Source organism: Trichomonas vaginalis, chromosome II (genome assembly GCF_026262505.1).
Source record: "Trichomonas vaginalis G3 chromosome II, whole genome shotgun sequence".
Lineage (NCBI taxonomy): Eukaryota > Parabasalia > Trichomonadida > Trichomonadidae > Trichomonas > Trichomonas vaginalis.
Genome location: NC_067204.1, coordinates 10,387,741 through 10,409,215, shown reverse-complemented (window position 1 = coordinate 10,409,215; position 21,475 = coordinate 10,387,741). Strand labels below are relative to the sequence as shown.

Below are 21,475 nucleotides of genomic sequence, written 5' to 3'. Positions count from 1 at the left end.
AGAGCTGTATGAACCCATACTGTGTTGTATTCTTCTATTGCGTGAGGTAAAAATTCTCTTATTTCGATAAAATCTGGGCGAGCCGAAAAGATTGTTTGCCAAAAACGTTCTATTTTACCATTTAACTGTGGTGTGTAAGGTTCTGTCCGATGGTGTTGAATGCCATTTACTTGAAGAACGTTTTTGAAGTCCTTTCCTGTAAATTCGCATCCATTATCTGTCAAAAGTTCGTATGGAATAATTTTGATAGAGTCGATAGCATTTTGTAAAGCTTTTGAAGTTGATTTCATTGTTTTATCGGGAAGAATTTCGTAATAAATACAAAAACGAGATCTGTCATCGATAAAGGCAATTAAATGATAAGTATGCTTGGTACCATTTGTCTCTTCTTTGAAGCTTTTTAAATCAGTATGCCATTGCTGATTTACGTATTGGGAAACATACTGATTTGGATGTTCATCAATTTTTTCTGGATCTCGCCGAAATTTGAAAAGATTCTCTTTTTCGTATAATTTAAGCATATCGTGAAATGAAACTGTGTCATCATGTATGTAACTCTCTAAAACTTTTTTATAACCTAGATTGTACTTAGCTTTTATTTCGTGAATGGTTGGTAACAAATCTGTTCTAAGAGGAGTTTCTGGTCTTCCGAGCTTTTTTGGATTTAAACCAAGTTCTTGCCATTTTAATAATAATTTTTTTCTACCTATGTGCAAATCTTTTGCAACTTGGTCTGCTGTCTTTTTGCCAATAGAATATTCAAGATATGCCGTAATATAAATCTGATTTTCATTTGGCAGATCCACTTCTTGTCTTTCCATTTTTTTTGAATCAATTTATACAAATAAACTTATAAAACACAAAATTATTATTTTATAATATAATTCTTAGATAATACATCCGATATGTAAAGTGTCAGAAGTGAAGTGAACCGAATTTTCATGCATTACAACGCAAGATTTTCCAATTAAACGTTACACTTTGCACAAGCAATTTCGAAGATAAATGATTCATAATTTCAAATATAGCTGCGGTAAAAATGAGAAAATCAATTTTTTTCCTACATCTCCCCATATTTTGCTCAATTTGTGATTTGTAAAAGTGTATTATATAAAATCTACTGTAATACACTGTGAGTTTCCATAGTAGTTTAGTAAGAACAACTTCAGGAAGAAATATCTTAAGTTAATTTACTTCAAAGAGTTATAATGAGAAAAATGAAATTTTTGACAATAACACTATAACACGCTGATGTATTACTAAGTTTCAGCCTTAATATATTAGATTCTGCTGAATTCAATGGTTGAATATTTGCAATTGAAGAGAATATATTAGCAAATGCTGAATGATAAAGTGCAGAAGTCAGAAAACTTGATTCGTTAATCAAAAATAATTAAATAAATAATATGATTTTTTTTATTATAAAATAGAAATATAAAAAATAAAAAATATTTAACTGAAATAAGAATTAGAGAATGCGAATCTGTATTGTTCTAATTCAGGCAAATCATGGTAAAGGTGTCTCTTCCAGAAGTTCTTGACTGATTCTTCCAACATGCTGGAGAACTGATGTCTGTCGTGGTATTTAATTTCTGCTTCTTCAAAAAGATCTGGAAGCCACTTAGGATATTCATCCTTAGTGATAGAAATGAATCCAAACAATGCTGCAGCTGGAGTCAATGCCTATTATCCACTTTTTTTTCAATAAAAAATTGATTTTGGCGGGCAATGTAATTTTACTAATTAGAAGATAAAACATGCATTACAAATACTTATATATTATGATTATCAAATTAAAATGGGAAAATTCATCGGTTTTTCATTTTGTCCACAAAAGTGCGATACTGTTTATTTTTTTACAGAAATCTCCTCGTGTTTTTTTTTATCATTTTTGTTCGGGCATTAGTGGTGTACATCTAGAATATGAACATAACAATCAAGTTGTCACTGGATGTTCAACAGATTCTAGGGGAGAAGTATTCATCCCTCAACAAGTTACAGAAATAAAAATTGGAAAACCAGATAATTATGCATTTAAGAAATGTAAAGATTCAAATAACATCTTAGATTCGACAAAAATAGTCAAATTGCAAAAATTGGAGAATATAGTTTTAAGAATACAGCTCTTGAAAAAGCAGATCTCGGTGAATGCAAAGTGCTTAAGATTATCAATGCGCATGTCTTTGAAAACTGCAAAAACTTGAAAACAGTTATACTTCCACCAAATCTTGAAAGAATTGGAATATCTTGCTTTTCTTACGATCCAAATCTAACATCATTAGATTTACCGGATTCTGTATATCTTATTTCTGGCTTGGCGTTTTACTTTAGTGGCTTAACAATAATAAATATTTCATCGAATTCTAGCTTACAAAAATTAAATCAAGAATGCTTTAAAAGCACAAATCTTACTTCAATTTTCATTCCAAAAAATGTAACAGATATCGGTTCTTCGGTATTTTTATGCTGTCAAAATTTAGAAAATATAACAGTTGATCAAGAAAATGCAAATTTTACAAGTGATACTAAATCTCTTTATACAAGAACAGATAATTCAACATTAATTAAAGTTGTTGAAGCATATTCCGGCGCATATACTGTTGCGAGTTATGTTACAACTATTTCAGAAGAATGCTTTTCTTATTGTACAAAAATTTTGTCAATTCAAATTGATGATAAAGTCAAAGAAATTGGAAAGGATGCATTTTCATATTGTGATTCTTTGACAAGTATTAAAATGCCAGGAAACATAGAAATAATTCAATCCGGTACATTTCAAAATTGTTCATCTTTAAGAAGTATTAAAATTCCAGATAGTACAAAAATTATTGGTGCATATGCATTTAAATTTTGTAAATCATTAATAAGTATAATAATTCCGCAAAATGTAAATGATGTTTTAGATTATGCATTTTCTTCTTGTTCAAATTTGATAAATATTACATTTCTCGGAATAATAAATGAAATTAAGTCTTATACATTTCAATATTGCATATCATTAACAAATATTACATTTTCAGATAGAATAACAACTATTCAAAAATTATGCATTTTACTCATGCCAATCGTTAACAAGTATTACAATTCCAGATAGTGTAAACACAATTGGAGTTGGCGTATTTAAATCATGCAAGTCTTTAAGCAGTATTACAATTCCTTTGAAGATAGCCAAAATTAATAATGAAGTATTTTATGAATGCACATCATTAATAAGTATAACAATTCTAGGGTATGTAAGTTATATTGGAGATAAAGCATTTGGAAATTGTGAGTCTCTAACAAGTATTACATTCCAAAACAATATAACTTCAATCAGAATTTCATCCACTGCTTTTTCCGATATTCCAAATCGAATGAATATTTATATTAAAGGCAGATTTAATGTTTATCAAGGTCCAAAAAATGCATTTCGAAAAAGAAGTAATTTATATATTACAAGTGAAACAATTTTAAGAAAATCATGTAAAGACTTTTTCGGAGAAGAGTCTGTTTATGTTCATTTTGAAGGTTCAACTCAAATTACAGATACAGAAACTATTGATGTCATTAAATACATTTCTTATCCTCTACCAACGCAAGATTTTCCTTTTGTGCATGAAAATTCGGTTCACTTCACTTCTGACAAAAGTGACAAGTTTACATGGCAAAAATAGTTTACATGGCAAAAATATATAGGGTATTTTTTTTTAAAAGTAGTTATCTTTATATATAAAAATAAAACTTTTGATATATTTGAGTAAATGATTTATTAATTTATTTATTTATTTTTTAAATCAAATCATATAAATATATATATATATAATAGTGAAATAGAACAAGAGATAATTATTGATGATTAAATTGTAGACGAGGATAAAAGTTTAGATAAATTAATAAAATTAGTGTGGAATCAGACAAATTTCGGGTTGTTTGGGAAGGAATTGTTGGCTATGATGTACTGATTCATGATCAGTACATCATAGCCAACAATTCCTTATACAAAGTTCAAAAACTTGGGTGCAATCAGTTCTGATTGCACCCAAGTTTTTGAACTTTCTCGAGGGAATGGAAGGGTAAGAGGTATATATTCATAATGTATACCTCTTACCCTTCCATTCCTTCGCAAACAGCGGGAAACTTTGTCTGAATGTTAAACTATTCAGACAAAGTTTCCCGCTGTTTGCGAAGGAATTGTTGGCTATGATGTACTGATCATGAATCAGTACATCATAGCCAACAATTCCTTATACAAAGTTCAAAAACTTGGGTGCAATCAGTTCTGATTGCACCCAAGTTTTTGAACTTTCCATTAACAATTGTTCAATCACATTTATACAACCCAAATCTATACCAATCATACTCTTATTCATACATCATATTTTAAAAACTTTTTTGCAATATGATGTTATTGCAACAAATTTTTTTCTTTCTACTTCCAATTAGCACCTTAAAAACATTAGACACAATCACTGGCTCATATGCTCCTATTCTGAATCTAACACTATGCAAATTTATACAATTTCTCCACAAATCTTACATTCATTTTAATTTCAACGACCATTATTACCACAAAGAATCTTACCTTCCCCTACAAAATCTAACTATCTATCAATTTAAAAAATGTTACAAAATATTAAATGAATTTTTTTTCTATACGTAATTTAAAGTTCTTAAACTCTCAGCATCAGAATATCCTTACATAGCTTAGCTATATATCGTATTACTTTATGAATAAAAAAATTATTTAAATTATAATAAAATGTTTATTCGTATTTTTACTTTATTTTTAGTTACGAGGCTGTATTTCGAACTCAGGATTTGGGTTTAAGTCCTTTGTCCATTTAGGACCCTGGTCCCAAATTGATTTTGGAGTAGGTTTTCCACCGAAAAGATCTTTAAGAGCTGTATGAACCCATACTGTGTTGTATTCTTCTATTGCGTGAGGTAAAAATTCTCTTATTTCGATAAAATCTGGGCGAGCCGAAAAGATTGTTTGCCAAAAACGTTCTATTTTACCATTTAACTGTGGTGTGTAAGGTTCTGTCCGATGGTGTTGAATGCCATTTACTTGAAGAACGTTTTTGAAGTCCTTTCCTGTAAATTCGCATCCATTATCTGTCAAAAGTTCGTATGGAATAATTTTGATAGAGTCGATAGCATTTTGTAAAGCTTTTGAAGTTGATTTCATTGTTTTATCGGGAAGAATTTCGTAATAAATACAAAAACGAGATCTGTCATCGATAAAGGCAATTAAATGATAAGTATGCTTGGTACCATTTGTCTCTTCTTTGAAGCTTTTTAAATCAGTATGCCATTGCTGATTTACGTATTGGGAAACATACTGATTTGGATGTTCATCAATTTTTTCTGGATCTCGCCGAAATTTGAAAAGATTCTCTTTTTCGTATAATTTAAGCATATCGTGAAATGAAACTGTGTCATCATGTATGTAACTCTCTAAAACTTTTTTATAACCTAGATTGTACTTAGCTTTTATTTCGTGAATGGTTGGTAAAAATCTGTTCTAAGAGGAGTTTCTGGTCTTCCGAGCTTTTTTGGATTTAAACCAAGTTCTTGCCATTTTAATAATAATTTTTTTCTACCTATGTGCAAATCTTTTGCAACTTGGTCTGCTGTCTTTTTGCCAATAGAATATTCAAGATATGCCGTAATATAAATCTGATTTTCATTTGGCAGATCCACTTCTTGTCTTTCCATTTTTTTTGAATCAATTTATACAAATAAACTTATAAAACACAAAATTATTATTTTATAATATAATTCTTAGATAATACATCCGATATGTAAAGTGTCAGAAGTGAAGTGAACCGAATTTTCATGCATTACAACGCAAGATTTTCCAATTAAACGTTACACTTTGCACAAGCAATTTCGAAGATAAATGATTCATAATTTCAAATATAGCTGCGGTAAAAATGAGAAAATCAATTTTTTCCTACATCTCCCATATTTTGCTCAATTTGTGATTTGTAAAAGTGTATTATATAAAATCTACTGTAATACACTGTGAGTTTCCATAGTAGTTTAGTAAGAACAACTTCAGGAAGAAATATCTTAAGTTAATTTACTTCAAAGAGTTATAATGAGAAAAATGAAATTTTTGACAATAACACTATAACACGCTGATGTATTACTAAGTTTCAGCCTTATATATTAGATTCTGCTGAATTCAATGGTTGAATATTTGCAATTGAAGAGAATATATTAGCAAATGCTGAATGATAAAGTGCAGAAGTCAGAAAACTTGATTCGTTAATCAAAAATAATTAAATAAATAATATGATTTTTTTTATTATAAAATAGAAATATAAAAAATAAAAATATTTAACTGAAATAAGAATTAGAGAATGCGAATCTGTATTGTTCTAATTCAGGCAAATCATGGTAAAGGTGTCTCTTCCAGAAGTTCTTGACTGATTCTTCCAACATGCTGGAGAACTGATGTCTGTCGTGGTATTTAATTTCTGCTTCTTCAAAAAGATCTGGAAGCCACTTAGGATATTCATCCTTAGTGATAGAAATGAATCCAAACAATGCTGCAGCTGGAGTCAATGCCTATTATCCACTTTTTTTCAATAAAAAATTGATTTTGGCGGGCAATGTAATTTTACTAATTAGAAGATAAAACATGCATTACAAATACTTATATATTATGATTATCAAATTAAAATGGGAAAATTCATCGGTTTTTCATTTTGTCCACAAAAGTGCGATACTGTTTATTTTTTTACAGAAATCTCCTCGTGTTTTTTTATTATCATTTTTGTTCGGGCATTAGTGGTGTACATCTAGAATATGAACATAACAATCAAGTTGTCACTGGATGTTCAACAGATTCTAGGGGAGAAGTATTCATCCCTCAACAAGTTACAGAAATAAAAATTGGAAAACCAGATAATTATGCATTTAAGAAATGTAAAGATTCAATAACATCACTTAGATTCGACAAAAATAGTCAAATTGCAAAAATTGGAGAATATAGTTTTAAGAATACAGCTCTTGAAAAAGCAGATCTCGGTGAATGCAAAGTGCTTAAGATTATCAATGCGCATGTCTTTGAAAACTGCAAAAACTTGAAAACAGTTATACTTCCACCAAATCTTGAAAGAATTGGAATATCTTGCTTTTCTTACGATCCAAATCTAACATCATTAGATTTACCGGATTCTGTATATCTTATTTCTGGCTTGGCGTTTTACTTTAGTGGCTTAACAATAATAAATATTTCATCGAATTCTAGCTTACAAAAATTAAATCAAGAATGCTTTAAAAGCACAAATCTTACTTCAATTTTCATTCCAAAAAATGTAACAGATATCGGTTCTTCGGTATTTTTATGCTGTCAAAATTTAGAAAATATAACAGTTGATCAAGAAAATGCAAATTTTACAAGTGATACTAAATCTCTTTATACAAGAACAGATAATTCAACATTAATTAAAGTTGTTGAAGCATATTCCGGCGCATATACTGTTGCGAGTTATGTTACAACTATTTCAGAAGAATGCTTTTCTTATTGTACAAAAATTTTGTCAATTCAAATTGATGATAAAGTCAAAGAAATTGGAAAGGATGCATTTTCATATTGTGATTCTTTGACAAGTATTAAAATGCCAGGAAACATAGAAATAATTCAATCCGGTACATTTCAAAATTGTTCATCTTTAAGAAGTATTAAAATTCCAGATAGTACAAAAATTATTGGTGCATATGCATTTAAATTTTGTAAATCATTAATAAGTATAATAATTCCGCAAAATGTAAATGATGTTTTAGATTATGCATTTTCTTCTTGTTCAAATTTGATAAATATTACATTTCTCGGAATAATAAATGAAATTAAGTCTTATACATTTCAATATTGCATATCATTAACAAATATTACATTTTCAGATAGAATAACAACTATTCAAAATTATGCATTTTACTCATGCCAATCGTTAACAAGTATTACAATTCCAGATAGTGTAAACACAATTGGAGTTGGCGTATTTAAATCATGCAAGTCTTTAAGCAGTATTACAATTCCTTTGAAGATAGCCAAAATTAATAATGAAGTATTTTATGAATGCACATCATTAATAAGTATAACAATTCTAGGGTATGTAAGTTATATTGGAGATAAAGCATTTGGAAATTGTGAGTCTCTAACAAGTATTACATTCCAAAACAATATAACTTCAATCAGAATTTCATCCACTGCTTTTTCCGATATTCCAAATCGAATGAATATTTATATTAAAGGCAGATTTAATGTTTATCAAGGTCCAAAAAATGCATTTCGAAAAAGAAGTAATTTATATATTACAAGTGAAACAATTTTAAGAAAATCATGTAAAGACTTTTTCGGAGAAGAGTCTGTTTATGTTCATTTTGAAGGTTCAACTCAAATTACAGATACAGAAACTATTGATGTCATTAAATACATTTCTTATCCTCTACCAACGCAAGATTTTCCTTTTGTGCATGAAAATTCGGTTCACTTCACTTCTGACAAAAGTGACAAGTTTACATGGCAAAAATAGTTTACATGGCAAAAATATATAGGGTATTTTTTTTTAAAAGTAGTTATCTTATATATAAAAAAAAACTTTTGATATATTTGAGTAAATGATTTATTAATTTATTTATTTATTTTTTTAAATCAAATCATATAAATATATATATATATAATAGTGAAATAGAACAAGAGATAATTATTGATGATTAAATTGTAGACGAGGATAAAAGTTTAGATAAATTAATAAAATTAGTGTGGAATCAGACAAATTTCGGGTTGTTTGGGAAGGAATTGTTGGCTATGATGTACTGATTCATGATCAGTACATCATAGCCAACAATTCCTTATACAAAGTTCAAAAACTTGGGTGCAATCAGTTCTGATTGCACCCAAGTTTTTGAACTTTCTCGAGGGAATGGAAGGGTAAGAGGTATATATTCATAATGTATACCTCTTACCCTTCCATTCCTTCGCAAACAGCGGGAAACTTTGTCTGAATGTTAAACTATTCAGACAAAGTTTCCCGCTGTTTGCGAAGGAATTGTTGGCTATGATGTACTGATCATGAATCAGTACATCATAGCCAACAATTCCTTATACAAAGTTCAAAAACTTGGGTGCAATCAGTTCTGATTGCACCCAAGTTTTTGAACTTTCCATTAACAATTGTTCAATCACATTTATACAACCCAAATCTATACCAATCATACTCTTATTCATACATCATATTTTAAAAACTTTTTTGCAATATGATGTTATTGCAACAAATTTTTTTCTTTTCTACTTCCAATTAGCACCTTAAAAACATTAGACACAATCACTGGCTCATATGCTCCTATTCTGAATCTAACACTATGCAAATTTATACAATTTCTCCACAAATCTTACATTCATTTTAATTTCAACGACCATTATTACCACAAAGAATCTTACCTTCCCTACAAAATCTAACTATCTATCAATTTAAAAAATGTTACAAAATATTAAATGAATTTTTTTTCTATACGTAATTTAAAGTTCTTAAACTCTCAGCATCAGAATATCCTTACATAGCTTAGCTATATATCGTATTACTTTATGAATAAAAAAATTATTTAAATTATAATAAAATGTTTATTCGTATTTTTACTTTATTTTTAGTTACGAGGCTGTATTTCGAACTCAGGATTTGGGTTTAAGTCCTTTGTCCATTTAGGACCCTGGTCCCAAATTGATTTTGGAGTAGGTTTTCCACCGAAAGATCTTTAAGAGCTGTATGAACCCATACTGTGTTGTATTCTTCTATTGCGTGAGGTAAAAATTCTCTTATTTCGATAAAATCTGGGCGAGCCGAAAAGATTGTTTGCCAAAAACGTTCTATTTTACCATTTAACTGTGGTGTGTAAGGTTCTGTCCGATGGTGTTGAATGCCATTTACTTGAAGAACGTTTTTGAAGTCCTTTCCTGTAAATTCGCATCCATTATCGGTCAAAAGTTCGTATGGAATAATTTTGATAGAGTCGATAGCATTTTTGTAAAGCTTTTGAAGTTGATTTCATTGTTTTAATCGGGAAGAATTTCGTAATAAATACAAAAACGAGATCTGTCATCGATAAAGGCAATTAAATGATAAGTATGCTTGGTACCATTTGTCTCTTCTTTGAAGCTTTTTAAATCAGTATGCCATTGCTGATTTACGTATTGGGAAACATACTGATTTGGATGTTCATCAATTTTTTCTGGATCTCGCCGAAATTTGAAAAGATTCTCTTTTTCGTATAATTTAAGCATATCGTGAAATGAAACTGTGTCATCATGTATGTAACTCTCTAAAACTTTTTTATAACCTAGATTGTACTTAGCTTTTATTTCGTGAATGGTTGGTAACAAATCTGTTCTAAGAGGAGTTTCTGGTCTTCCGAGCTTTTTTGGATTTAAACCAAGTTCTTGCCATTTTAATAATAATTTTTTTCTACCTATGTGCAAATCTTTTGCAACTTGGTCTGCTGTCTTTTTGCCAATAGAATATTCAAGATATGCCGTAATATAAATCTGATTTTCATTTGGCAGATCCACTTCTTGTCTTTCCATTTTTTTTGAATCAATTTATACAAATAAACTTATAAAACACAAATTATTATTTTATAATATAATTCTTAGATAATACATCCGATATGTAAAGTGTCAGAAGTGAAGTGAACCGAATTTTCATGCATTACAACGCAAGATTTTCCAATTAAACGTTACACTTTGCACAAGCAATTTCGAAGATAAATGATTCATAATTTCAAATATAGCTGCGGTAAAAATGAGAAAATCAATTTTTTTCCTACATCTCCCCATATTTTGCTCAATTTGTGATTTGTAAAAGTGTATTATATAAAATCTACTGTAATACACTGTGAGTTTCCATAGTAGTTTAGTAAGAACAACTTCAGGAAGAAATATCTTAAGTTAATTTACTTCAAAGAGTTATAATGAGAAAAATGAAATTTTTGACAATAACACTATAACACGCTGATGTATTACTAAGTTTCAGCCTTAATATATTAGATTCTGCTGAATTCAATGGTTGAATATTTGCAATTGAAGAGAATATATTAGCAAATGCTGAATGATAAAGTGCAGAAGTCAGAAAACTTGATTCGTTAATCAAAAATAATTAAATAAATAATATGATTTTTTTTATTATAAAATAGAAATATAAAAAATAAAAAATATTTAACTGAAATAAGAATTAGAGAATGCGAATCTGTATTGTTCTAATTCAGGCAAATCATGGTAAAGGTGTCTCTTCCAGAAGTTCTTGACTGATTCTTCCAACATGCTGGAGAACTGATGTCTGTCGTGGTATTTAATTTCTGCTTCTTCAAAAAGATCTGGAAGCCACTTAGGATATTCATCCTTAGTGATAGAAATGAATCCAAACAATGCTGCAGCTGGAGTCAATGCCTATTATCCACTTTTTTTCAATAAAAAATTGATTTTGGCGGGCAATGTAATTTTACTAATTAGAAGATAAAACATGCATTACAAATACTTATATATTATGATTATCAAATTAAAATGGGAAAATTCATCGGTTTTTCATTTTGTCCACAAAAGTGCGATACTGTTTATTTTTTTACAGAAATCTCCTCGTGTTTTTTTATTATCATTTTTGTTCGGGCATTAGTGGTGTACATCTAGAATATGAACATAACAATCAAGTTGTCACTGGATGTTCAACAGATTCTAGGGGAGAAGTATTCATCCCTCAACAAGTTACAGAAATAAAAATTGGAAAACCAGATAATTATGCATTTAAGAAATGTAAAGATTCAATAACATCACTTAGATTCGACAAAAATAGTCAAATTGCAAAAATTGGAGAATATAGTTTTAAGAATACAGCTCTTGAAAAAGCAGATCTCGGTGAATGCAAAGTGCTTAAGATTATCAATGCGCATGTCTTTGAAAACTGCAAAAACTTGAAAACAGTTATACTTCCACCAAATCTTGAAAGAATTGGAATATCTTGCTTTTCTTACGATCCAAATCTAACATCATTAGATTTACCGGATTCTGTATATCTTATTTCTGGCTTGGCGTTTTACTTTAGTGGCTTAACAATAATAAATATTTCATCGAATTCTAGCTTACAAAAATTAAATCAAGAATGCTTTAAAAGCACAAATCTTACTTCAATTTTCATTCCAAAAAATGTAACAGATATCGGTTCTTCGGTATTTTTATGCTGTCAAAATTTAGAAAATATAACAGTTGATCAAGAAAATGCAAATTTTACAAGTGATACTAAATCTCTTTATACAAGAACAGATAATTCAACATTAATTAAAGTTGTTGAAGCATATTCCGGCGCATATACTGTTGCGAGTTATGTTACAACTATTTCAGAAGAATGCTTTTCTTATTGTACAAAAATTTTGTCAATTCAAATTGATGATAAAGTCAAAGAAATTGGAAAGGATGCATTTTCATATTGTGATTCTTTGACAAGTATTAAAATGCCAGGAAACATAGAAATAATTCAATCCGGTACATTTCAAAATTGTTCATCTTTAAGAAGTATTAAAATTCCAGATAGTACAAAAATTATTGGTGCATATGCATTTAAATTTTGTAAATCATTAATAAGTATAATAATTCCGCAAAATGTAAATGATGTTTTAGATTATGCATTTTCTTCTTGTTCAAATTTGATAAATATTACATTTCTCGGAATAATAAATGAAATTAAGTCTTATACATTTCAATATTGCATATCATTAACAAATATTACATTTTCAGATAGAATAACAACTATTCAAAATTATGCATTTTACTCATGCCAATCGTTAACAAGTATTACAATTCCAGATAGTGTAAACACAATTGGAGTTGGCGTATTTAAATCATGCAAGTCTTTAAGCAGTATTACAATTCCTTTGAAGATAGCCAAAATTAATAATGAAGTATTTTATGAATGCACATCATTAATAAGTATAAAATTCTAGGGTATGTAAGTTATATTGGAGATAAAGCATTTGGAAATTGTGAGTCTCTAACAAGTATTACATTCCAAAACAATATAACTTCAATCAGAATTTCATCCACTGCTTTTTCCGATATTCCAAATCGAATGAATATTTATATTAAAGGCAGATTTAATGTTTATCAAGGTCCAAAAAATGCATTTCGAAAAAGAAGTAATTTATATATTACAAGTGAAACAATTTTAAGAAAATCATGTAAAGACTTTTTCGGAGAAGAGTCTGTTTATGTTCATTTTGAAGGTTCAACTCAAATTACAGATACAGAAACTATTGATGTCATTAAATACATTTCTTATCCTCTACCAACGCAAGATTTTCCTTTTGTGCATGAAAATTCGGTTCACTTCACTTCTGACAAAAGTGACAAGTTTACATGGCAAAAATAGTTTACATGGCAAAAATATATAGGGTATTTTTTTTTAAAAGTAGTTATCTTTATATATAAAAATAAAACTTTTGATATATTTGAGTAAATGATTTATTAATTTATTTATTTATTTTTTTAAATCAAATCATATAAATATATATATATAATAGTGAAATAGAACAAGAGATAATTATTGATGATTAAATTGTAGACGAGGATAAAAGTTTAGATAAATTAATAAAATTAGTGTGGAATCAGACAAATTTCGGGTTGTTTGGGAAGGAATTGTTGGCTATGATGTACTGATTCATGATCAGTACATCATAGCCAACAATTCCTTATACAAAGTTCAAAAACTTGGGTGCAATCAGTTCTGATTGCACCCAAGTTTTTGAACTTTCTCGAGGGAATGGAAGGGTAAGAGGTATATATTCATAATGTATACCTCTTACCCTTCCATTCCTTCGCAAACAGCGGGAAACTTTGTCTGAATGTTAAACTATTCAGACAAAGTTTCCCGCTGTTTGCGAAGGAATTGTTGGCTATGATGTACTGATCATGAATCAGTACATCATAGCCAACAATTCCTTATACAAAGTTCAAAAACTTGGGTGCAATCAGTTCTGATTGCACCCAAGTTTTTGAACTTTCCATTAACAATTGTTCAATCACATTTATACAACCCAAATCTATACCAATCATACTCTTATTCATACATCATATTTTAAAAACTTTTTTGCAATATGATGTTATTGCAACAAATTTTTTTCTTTTCTACTTCCAATTAGCACCTTAAAAACATTAGACACAATCACTGGCTCATATGCTCCTATTCTGAATCTAACACTATGCAAATTTATACAATTTCTCCACAAATCTTACATTCATTTTAATTTCAACGACCATTATTACCACAAAGAATCTTACCTTCCCCTACAAAATCCAACTATCTATCAATTTAAAAAATGTTACAAAATATTAAATGAATTTTTTTTCTATACGTAATTTAAAGTTCTTAAACTCTCAGCATCAGAATATCCTTATATAGCTTAGCTATATATCGTATTACTTTATGAATAAAAAATTATTTAAATTATAATAAAATGTTTATTCGTATTTTTACTTTATTTTTAGTTACGAGGCTGTATTTCGAACTCAGGATTTGGGTTTAAGTCCTTTGTCCATTTAGGACCCTGGTCCCAAATTGATTTTGGAGTAGGTTTTCCACCGAAAAGATCTTTAAGAGCTGTATGAACCCATACTGTGTTGTATTCTTCTATTGCGTGAGGTAAAAATTCTCTTATTTCGATAAAATCTGGGCGAGCCGAAAAGATTGTTTGCCAAAAACGTTCTATTTTACCATTTAACTGTGGTGTGTAAGGTTCTGTCCGATGGTGTTGAATGCCATTTACTTGAAGAACGTTTTTGAAGTCCTTTCCTGTAAATTCGCATCCATTATCTGTCAAAAGTTCGTATGGAATAATTTTGATAGAGTCGATAGCATTTTGTAAAGCTTTTGAAGTTGATTTCATTGTTTTATCGGGAAGAATTTCGTAATAAATACAAAAACGAGATCTGTCATCGATAAAGGCAATTAAATGATAAGTATGCTTGGTACCATTTGTCTCTTCTTTGAAGCTTTTTAAATCAGTATGCCATTGCTGATTTACGTATTGGGAAACATACTGATTTGGATGTTCATCAATTTTTTCTGGATCTCGCCGAAATTTGAAAAGATTCTCTTTTTCGTATAATTTAAGCATATCGTGAAATGAAACTGTGTCATCATGTATGTAACTCTCTAAAACTTTTTTATAACCTAGATTGTACTTAGCTTTTATTTCGTGAATGGTTGGTAAAAATCTGTTCTAAGAGGAGTTTCTGGTCTTCCGAGCTTTTTTGGATTTAAACCAAGTTCTTGCCATTTTAATAATAATTTTTTTCTACCTATGTGCAAATCTTTTGCAACTTGGTCTGCTGTCTTTTTGCCAATAGAATATTCAAGATATGCCGTAATATAAATCTGATTTTCATTTGGCAGATCCACTTCTTGTCTTTCCATTTTTTTTGAATCAATTTATACAAATAAACTTATAAAACACAAAATTATTATTTTATAATATAATTCTTAGATAATACATCCGATATGTAAAGTGTCAGAAGTGAAGTGAACCGAATTTTCATGCATTACAACGCAAGATTTTCCAATTAAACGTTACACTTTGCACAAGCAATTTCGAAGATAAATGATTCATAATTTCAAATATAGCTGCGGTAAAAATGAGAAAATCAATTTTTTTCCTACATCTCCCCATATTTTGCTCAATTTGTGATTTGTAAAAGTGTATTATATAAAATCTACTGTAATACACTGTGAGTTTCCATAGTAGTTTAGTAAGAACAACTTCAGGAAGAAATATCTTAAGTTAATTTACTTCAAAGAGTTATAATGAGAAAAATGAAATTTTTGACAATAACACTATAACACGCTGATGTATTACTAAGTTTCAGCCTTAATATATTAGATTCTGCTGAATTCAATGGTTGAATATTTGCAATTGAAGAGAATATATTAGCAAATGCTGAATGATAAAGTGCAGAAGTCAGAAAACTTGATTCGTTAATCAAAAATAATTAAATAAATAATATGATTTTTTTTATTATAAAATAGAAATATAAAAAATAAAAAATATTTAACTGAAATAAGAATTAGAGAATGCGAATCTGTATTGTTCTAATTCAGGCAAATCATGGTAAAGGTGTCTCTTCCAGAAGTTCTTGACTGATTCTTCCAACATGCTGGAGAACTGATGTCTGTCGTGGTATTTAATTTCTGCTTCTTCAAAAAGATCTGGAAGCCACTTAGGATATTCATCCTTAGTGATAGAAATGAATCCAAACAATGCTGCAGCTGGAGTCAATGCCTATTATCCACTTTTTTTCAATAAAAAATTGATTTTGGCGGGCAATGTAATTTTACTAATTAGAAGATAAAACATGCATTACAAATACTTATATATTATGATTATCAAATTAAAATGGGAAAATTCATCGGTTTTTCATTTTGTCCACAAAAGTGCGATACTGTTTATTTTTTTACAGAAATCTCCTCGTGTTTTTTTATTATCATTTTTGTTCGGGCATTAGTGGTGTACATCTAGAATATGAACATAACAATCAAGTTGTCACTGGATGTTCAACAGATTCTAGGGGAGAAGTATTCATCCCTCAACAAGTTACAGAAATAAAAATTGGAAAACCAGATAATTATGCATTTAAGAAATGTAAAGATTCAATAACATCACTTAGATTCGACAAAAATAGTCAAATTGCAAAAATTGGAGAATATAGTTTTAAGAATACAGCTCTTGAAAAAGCAGATCTCGGTGAATGCAAAGTGCTTAAGATTATCAATGCGCATGTCTTTGAAAACTGCAAAAACTTGAAAACAGTTATACTTCCACCAAATCTTGAAAGAATTGGAATATCTTGCTTTTCTTACGATCCAAATCTAACATCATTAGATTTACCGGATTCTGTATATCTTATTTCTGGCTTGGCGTTTTACTTTAGTGGCTTAACAATAATAAATATTTCATCGAATTCTAGCTTACAAAAATTAAATCAAGAATGCTTTAAAAGCACAAATCTTACTTCAATTTTCATTCCAAAAAATGTAACAGATATCGGTTCTTCGGTATTTTTATGCTGTCAAAATTTAGAAAATATAACAGTTGATCAAGAAAATGCAAATTTTACAAGTGATACTAAATCTCTTTATACAAGAACAGATAATTCAACATTAATTAAAGTTGTTGAAGCATATTCCGGCGCATATACTGTTGCGAGTTATGTTACAACTATTTCAGAAGAATGCTTTTCTTATTGTACAAAAATTTTGTCAATTCAAATTGATGATAAAGTCAAAGAAATTGGAAAGGATGCATTTTCATATTGTGATTCTTTGACAAGTATTAAAATGCCAGGAAACATAGAAATAATTCAATCCGGTACATTTCAAAATTGTTCATCTTTAAGAAGTATTAAAATTCCAGATAGTACAAAAATTATTGGTGCATATGCATTTAAATTTTGTAAATCATTAATAAGTATAATAATTCCGCAAAATGTAAATGATGTTTTAGATTATGCATTTTCTTCTTGTTCAAATTTGATAAATATTACATTTCTCGGAATAATAAATGAAATTAAGTCTTATACATTTCAATATTGCATATCATTAACAAATATTACATTTTCAGATAGAATAACAACTATTCAAAATTATGCATTTTACTCATGCCAATCGTTAACAAGTATTACAATTCCAGATAGTGTAAACACAATTGGAGTTGGCGTATTTAAATCATGCAAGTCTTTAAGCAGTATTACAATTCCTTTGAAGATAGCCAAAATTAATAATGAAGTATTTTATGAATGCACATCATTAATAAGTATAACAATTCTTTAGGGTATGTAAGTTATATTGGAGATAAAGCATTTGGAAATTGTGAGTCTCTAACAAGTATTACATTCCAAAACAATATAACTTCAATCAGAATTTCATCCACTGCTTTTTCCGATATTCCAAATCGAATGAATATTTATATTAAAGGCAGATTTAATGTTTATCAAGGTCCAAAAAATGCATTTCGAAAAAGAAGTAATTTATATATTACAAGTGAAACAATTTTAAGAAAATCATGTAAAGACTTTTTCGGAGAAGAGTCTGTTTATGTTCATTTTGAAGGTTCAACTCAAATTACAGATACAGAAACTATTGATGTCATTAAATACATTTCTTATCCTCTACCAACGCAAGATTTTCCTTTTGTGCATGAAAATTCGGTTCACTTCACTTCTGACAAAAGTGACAAGTTTACATGGCAAAAATAGTTTACATGGCAAAAATATATAGGGTATTTTTTTTTAAAAGTAGTTATCTTTATATATAAAAATAAAACTTTTGATATATTTGAGTAAATGATTTATTAATTTATTTATTTTTTTTTTAAATCAAATCATATAAATATATATATATAATAGTGAAATAGAACAAGAGATAATTATTGATGATTAAATTGTAGACGAGGATAAAAGTTTAGATAAATTAATAAAATTAGTGTGGAATCAGACAAATTTCGGGTTGTTTGGGAAGGAATTGTTGGCTATGATGTACTGATTCATGATCAGTACATCATAGCCAACAATTCCTTATACAAAGTTCAAAAACTTGGGTGCAATCAGTTCTGATTGCACCCAAGTTTTTGAACTTTCTCGAGGGAATGGAAGGGTAAGAGGTATATATTCATAATGTATACCTCTTACCCTTCCATTCCTTCGCAAACAGCGGGAAACTTTGTCTGAATGTTAAACTATTCAGACAAAGTTTCCCGCTGTTTGCGAAGGAATTGTTGGCTATGATGTACTGATCATGAATCAGTACATCATAGCCAACAATTCCTTATACAAAGTTCAAAAACTTGGGTGCAATCAGTTCTGATTGCACCCAAGTTTTTGAACTTTCCATTAACAATTGTTCAATCACATTTATACAACCCAAATCTATACCAATCATACTCTTATTCATACATCATATTTTAAAAACTTTTTTGCAATATGATGTTATTGCAACAAATTTTTTTCTTTTCTACTTCCAATTAGCACCTTAAAAACATTAGACACAATCACTGGCTCATATGCTCCTATTCTGAATCTAACACTATGCAAATTTATACAATTTCTCCACAAATCTTACATTCATTTTAATTTCAACGACCATTATTACCACAAAGAATCTTACCTTCCCCTACAAAATCTAACTATCTATCAATTTAAAAAATGTTACAAAATATTAAATGAATTTTTTTTCTATACGTAATTTAAAGTTCTTAAACTCTCAGCATCAGAATATCCTTACATAGCTTAGCTATATATCGTATTACTTTATGAATAAAAAAATTATTTAAATTATAATAAAATGTTTATTCGTATTTTTACTTTATTTTTAGTTACGAGGCTGTATTTCGAACTCAGGATTTGGGTTTAAGTCCTTTGTCCATTTAGGACCCTGGTCCCAAATTGATTTTGGAGTAGGTTTTCCACCGAAAAGATCTTTAAGAGCTGTATGAACCCATACTGTGTTGTATTCTTCTATTGCGTGAGGTAAAAATTCTCTTATTTCGATAAAATCTGGGCGAGCCGAAAAGATTGTTTGCCAAAAACGTTCTATTTTACCATTTAACTGTGGTGTGTAAGGTTCTGTCCGATGGTGTTGAATGCCATTTACTTGAAGAACGTTTTTGAAGTCCTTTCCTGTAAATTCGCATCCATTATCTGTCAAAAGTTCGTATGGAATAATTTTGATAGAGTCGATAGCATTTTGTAAAGCTTTTGAAGTTGATTTCATTGTTTTATCGGGAAGAATTTCGTAATAAATACAAAAACGAGATCTGTCATCGATAAAGGCAATTAAATGATAAGTATGCTTGGTACCATTTGTCTCTTCTTTGAAGCTTTTTAAATCAGTATGCCATTGCTGATTTACGTATTGGGAAACATACTGATTTGGATGTTCATCAATTTTTTCTGGATCTCGCCGAAATTTGAAAAGATTCTCTTTTTCGTATAATTTAAGCATATCGTGAAATGAAACTGTGTCATCATGTATGTAACTCTCTAAAACTTTTTTATAACCTAGATTGTACTTAGCTTTTATTTCGTGAATGGTTGGTAACAAATCTGTTCTAAGAGGAGTTTCTGGTCTTCCGAGCTTTTTTGGATTTAAACCAAGTTCTTGCCATTTTAATAATAATTTTTTTCTACCTATGTGCAAATCTTTTGCAACTTGGTCTGCTGTCTTTTTGCCAATAGAATATTCAAGATATGCCGTAATATAAATCTGATTTTCATTTGGCAGATCCACTTCTTGTCTTTCCATTTTTTTTGAATCAATTTATACAAATAAACTTATAAAACACAAAATTATTATTTTATAATATAATTCTTAGATAATACATCCGATATGTAAAGTGTCAGAAGTGAAGTGAACCGAATTTTCATGCATTACAACGCAAGATTTTCCAATTAAACGTTACACTTTGCACAAGCAATTTCGAAGATAAATGATTCATAATTTCAAATATAGCTGCGGTAAAAATGAGAAAATCAATTTTTTTCCTACATCTCCCCATATTTTGCTCAATTTGTGATTTGTAAAAGTGTATTATATAAAATCTACTGTAATACACTGTGAGTTTCCATAGTAGTTTAGTAAGAACAACTTCAGGAAGAAATATCTTAAGTTAATTTACTTCAAAGAGTTATAATGAGAAAAATGAAATTTTTGACAATAACACTATAACACGCTGATGTATTACTAAGTTTCAGCCTTAATATATTAGATTCTGCTGAATTCAATGGTTGAATATTTGCAATTGAAGAGAATATATTAGCAAATGCTGAATGATAAAGTGCAGAAGTCAGAAAACTTGATTCGTTAATCAAAAATAATTAAATAAATAATATGATTTTTTTATTATAAAATAGAAATATAAAAAATAAAAAATATTTAACTGAAATAAGAATTAGAGAATGCGAATCTGTATTGTTCTAATTCAGGCAAATCATGGTAAAGGTGTCTCTTCCAGAAGTTCTTGACTGATTCTTCCAACATGCTGGAGAACTGATGTCTGTCGTGGTATTTAATTTCTGCTTCTTCAAAAAGATCTGGAAGCCACTTAGGATATTCATCCTTAGTGATAGAAATGAATCCAAACAATGCTGCAGCTGGAGTCAATGCCTATTATCCACTTTTTTTTCAATAAAAAATTGATTTTGGCGGGCAATGTAATTTTACTAATTAGAAGATAAAACATGCATTACAAATACTTATATATTATGATTATCAAATTAAAATGGGAAAATTCATCGGTTTTTCATTTTGTCCACAAAAGTGCGATACTGTTTATTTTTTTACAGAAATCTCCTCGTGTTTTTTTATTATCATTTTTGTTCGGGCATTAGTGGTGTACATCTAGAATATGAACATAACAATCAAGTTGTCACTGGATGTTCAACAGATTCTAGGGGAGA

The 21,475-nt window shown here is 29.1% G+C and overlaps 5 protein-coding genes and 1 pseudogene across 6 annotated transcripts, besides 18 other annotated features; 1 reads left to right on the top strand and 5 right to left on the bottom strand.

The window, feature by feature from the left end:
• Positions 1-821: part of a mobile genetic element that runs on past the window's edge.
• Positions 822-839: 18 nt separating this feature from the next.
• Positions 840-884: a mobile genetic element.
• Positions 885-1,452: 568 nt separating this feature from the next.
• TVAGG3_0520120 (uncharacterized protein) lies at positions 1,453-1,680 on the bottom strand (the record flags this gene model as incomplete). Its single annotated transcript, XM_051237197.1, has 1 exon — positions 1,453-1,680. One exon carries the CDS (start codon positions 1,678-1,680, stop codon positions 1,453-1,455), a length of 228 nt encoding a protein of 75 aa, XP_051095021.1.
• A 2,209-nt stretch (positions 1,681-3,889) lies between these two features.
• Positions 3,890-4,300: a mobile genetic element.
• A 423-nt stretch (positions 4,301-4,723) lies between these two features.
• Positions 4,724-4,768: a mobile genetic element.
• Position 4,769: 1 nt separating this feature from the next.
• Positions 4,770-5,697: a mobile genetic element.
• An 18-nt stretch (positions 5,698-5,715) lies between these two features.
• Positions 5,716-5,760: a mobile genetic element.
• A 564-nt stretch (positions 5,761-6,324) lies between these two features.
• TVAGG3_0520070 (uncharacterized protein) lies at positions 6,325-6,552 on the bottom strand (the record flags this gene model as incomplete). The annotated part of the gene is made up of 1 exon (XM_051237196.1): positions 6,325-6,552. The coding sequence occupies one exon, from the start codon at positions 6,550-6,552 to the stop codon at positions 6,325-6,327; it is 228 nt and encodes a 75-aa protein (XP_051095020.1).
• Positions 6,553-8,760: 2,208 nt separating this feature from the next.
• Positions 8,761-9,171: a mobile genetic element.
• A 423-nt stretch (positions 9,172-9,594) lies between these two features.
• Positions 9,595-9,639: a mobile genetic element.
• A 1-nt stretch (position 9,640) lies between these two features.
• Positions 9,641-10,570: a mobile genetic element.
• An 18-nt stretch (positions 10,571-10,588) lies between these two features.
• Positions 10,589-10,632: a mobile genetic element.
• Positions 10,633-11,200: 568 nt separating this feature from the next.
• Positions 11,201-11,428, bottom strand: TVAGG3_0520020 (uncharacterized protein; the record flags this gene model as incomplete). The annotated part of the gene is made up of 1 exon (XM_051237195.1): positions 11,201-11,428. The coding sequence occupies one exon, from the start codon at positions 11,426-11,428 to the stop codon at positions 11,201-11,203; it is 228 nt and encodes a 75-aa protein (XP_051095019.1).
• Positions 11,429-13,635: 2,207 nt separating this feature from the next.
• Positions 13,636-14,046: a mobile genetic element.
• A 423-nt stretch (positions 14,047-14,469) lies between these two features.
• Positions 14,470-14,514: a mobile genetic element.
• A 1-nt stretch (position 14,515) lies between these two features.
• Positions 14,516-15,443: a mobile genetic element.
• An 18-nt stretch (positions 15,444-15,461) lies between these two features.
• Positions 15,462-15,506: a mobile genetic element.
• A 568-nt stretch (positions 15,507-16,074) lies between these two features.
• On the bottom strand, positions 16,075-16,302 carry TVAGG3_0519970 (uncharacterized protein; the record flags this gene model as incomplete). The annotated part of the gene is made up of 1 exon (XM_051237194.1): positions 16,075-16,302. One exon carries the CDS (start codon positions 16,300-16,302, stop codon positions 16,075-16,077), a length of 228 nt encoding a protein of 75 aa, XP_051095018.1.
• Positions 16,303-16,545: 243 nt separating this feature from the next.
• TVAGG3_0519960 lies at positions 16,546-17,593 on the top strand (annotated as a pseudogene). The gene has a single exon. A coding segment is annotated over exon 1 (1,048 nt).
• Positions 17,594-18,511: 918 nt separating this feature from the next.
• Positions 18,512-18,922: a mobile genetic element.
• A 424-nt stretch (positions 18,923-19,346) lies between these two features.
• Positions 19,347-19,391: a mobile genetic element.
• Position 19,392: 1 nt separating this feature from the next.
• Positions 19,393-20,321: a mobile genetic element.
• An 18-nt stretch (positions 20,322-20,339) lies between these two features.
• Positions 20,340-20,384: a mobile genetic element.
• Positions 20,385-20,951: 567 nt separating this feature from the next.
• TVAGG3_0519910 (uncharacterized protein) lies at positions 20,952-21,179 on the bottom strand (the record flags this gene model as incomplete). Its single annotated transcript, XM_051237193.1, has 1 exon — positions 20,952-21,179. One exon carries the CDS (start codon positions 21,177-21,179, stop codon positions 20,952-20,954), a length of 228 nt encoding a protein of 75 aa, XP_051095017.1.
• Between the last annotated feature and the right edge of the window lie 296 nt (positions 21,180-21,475).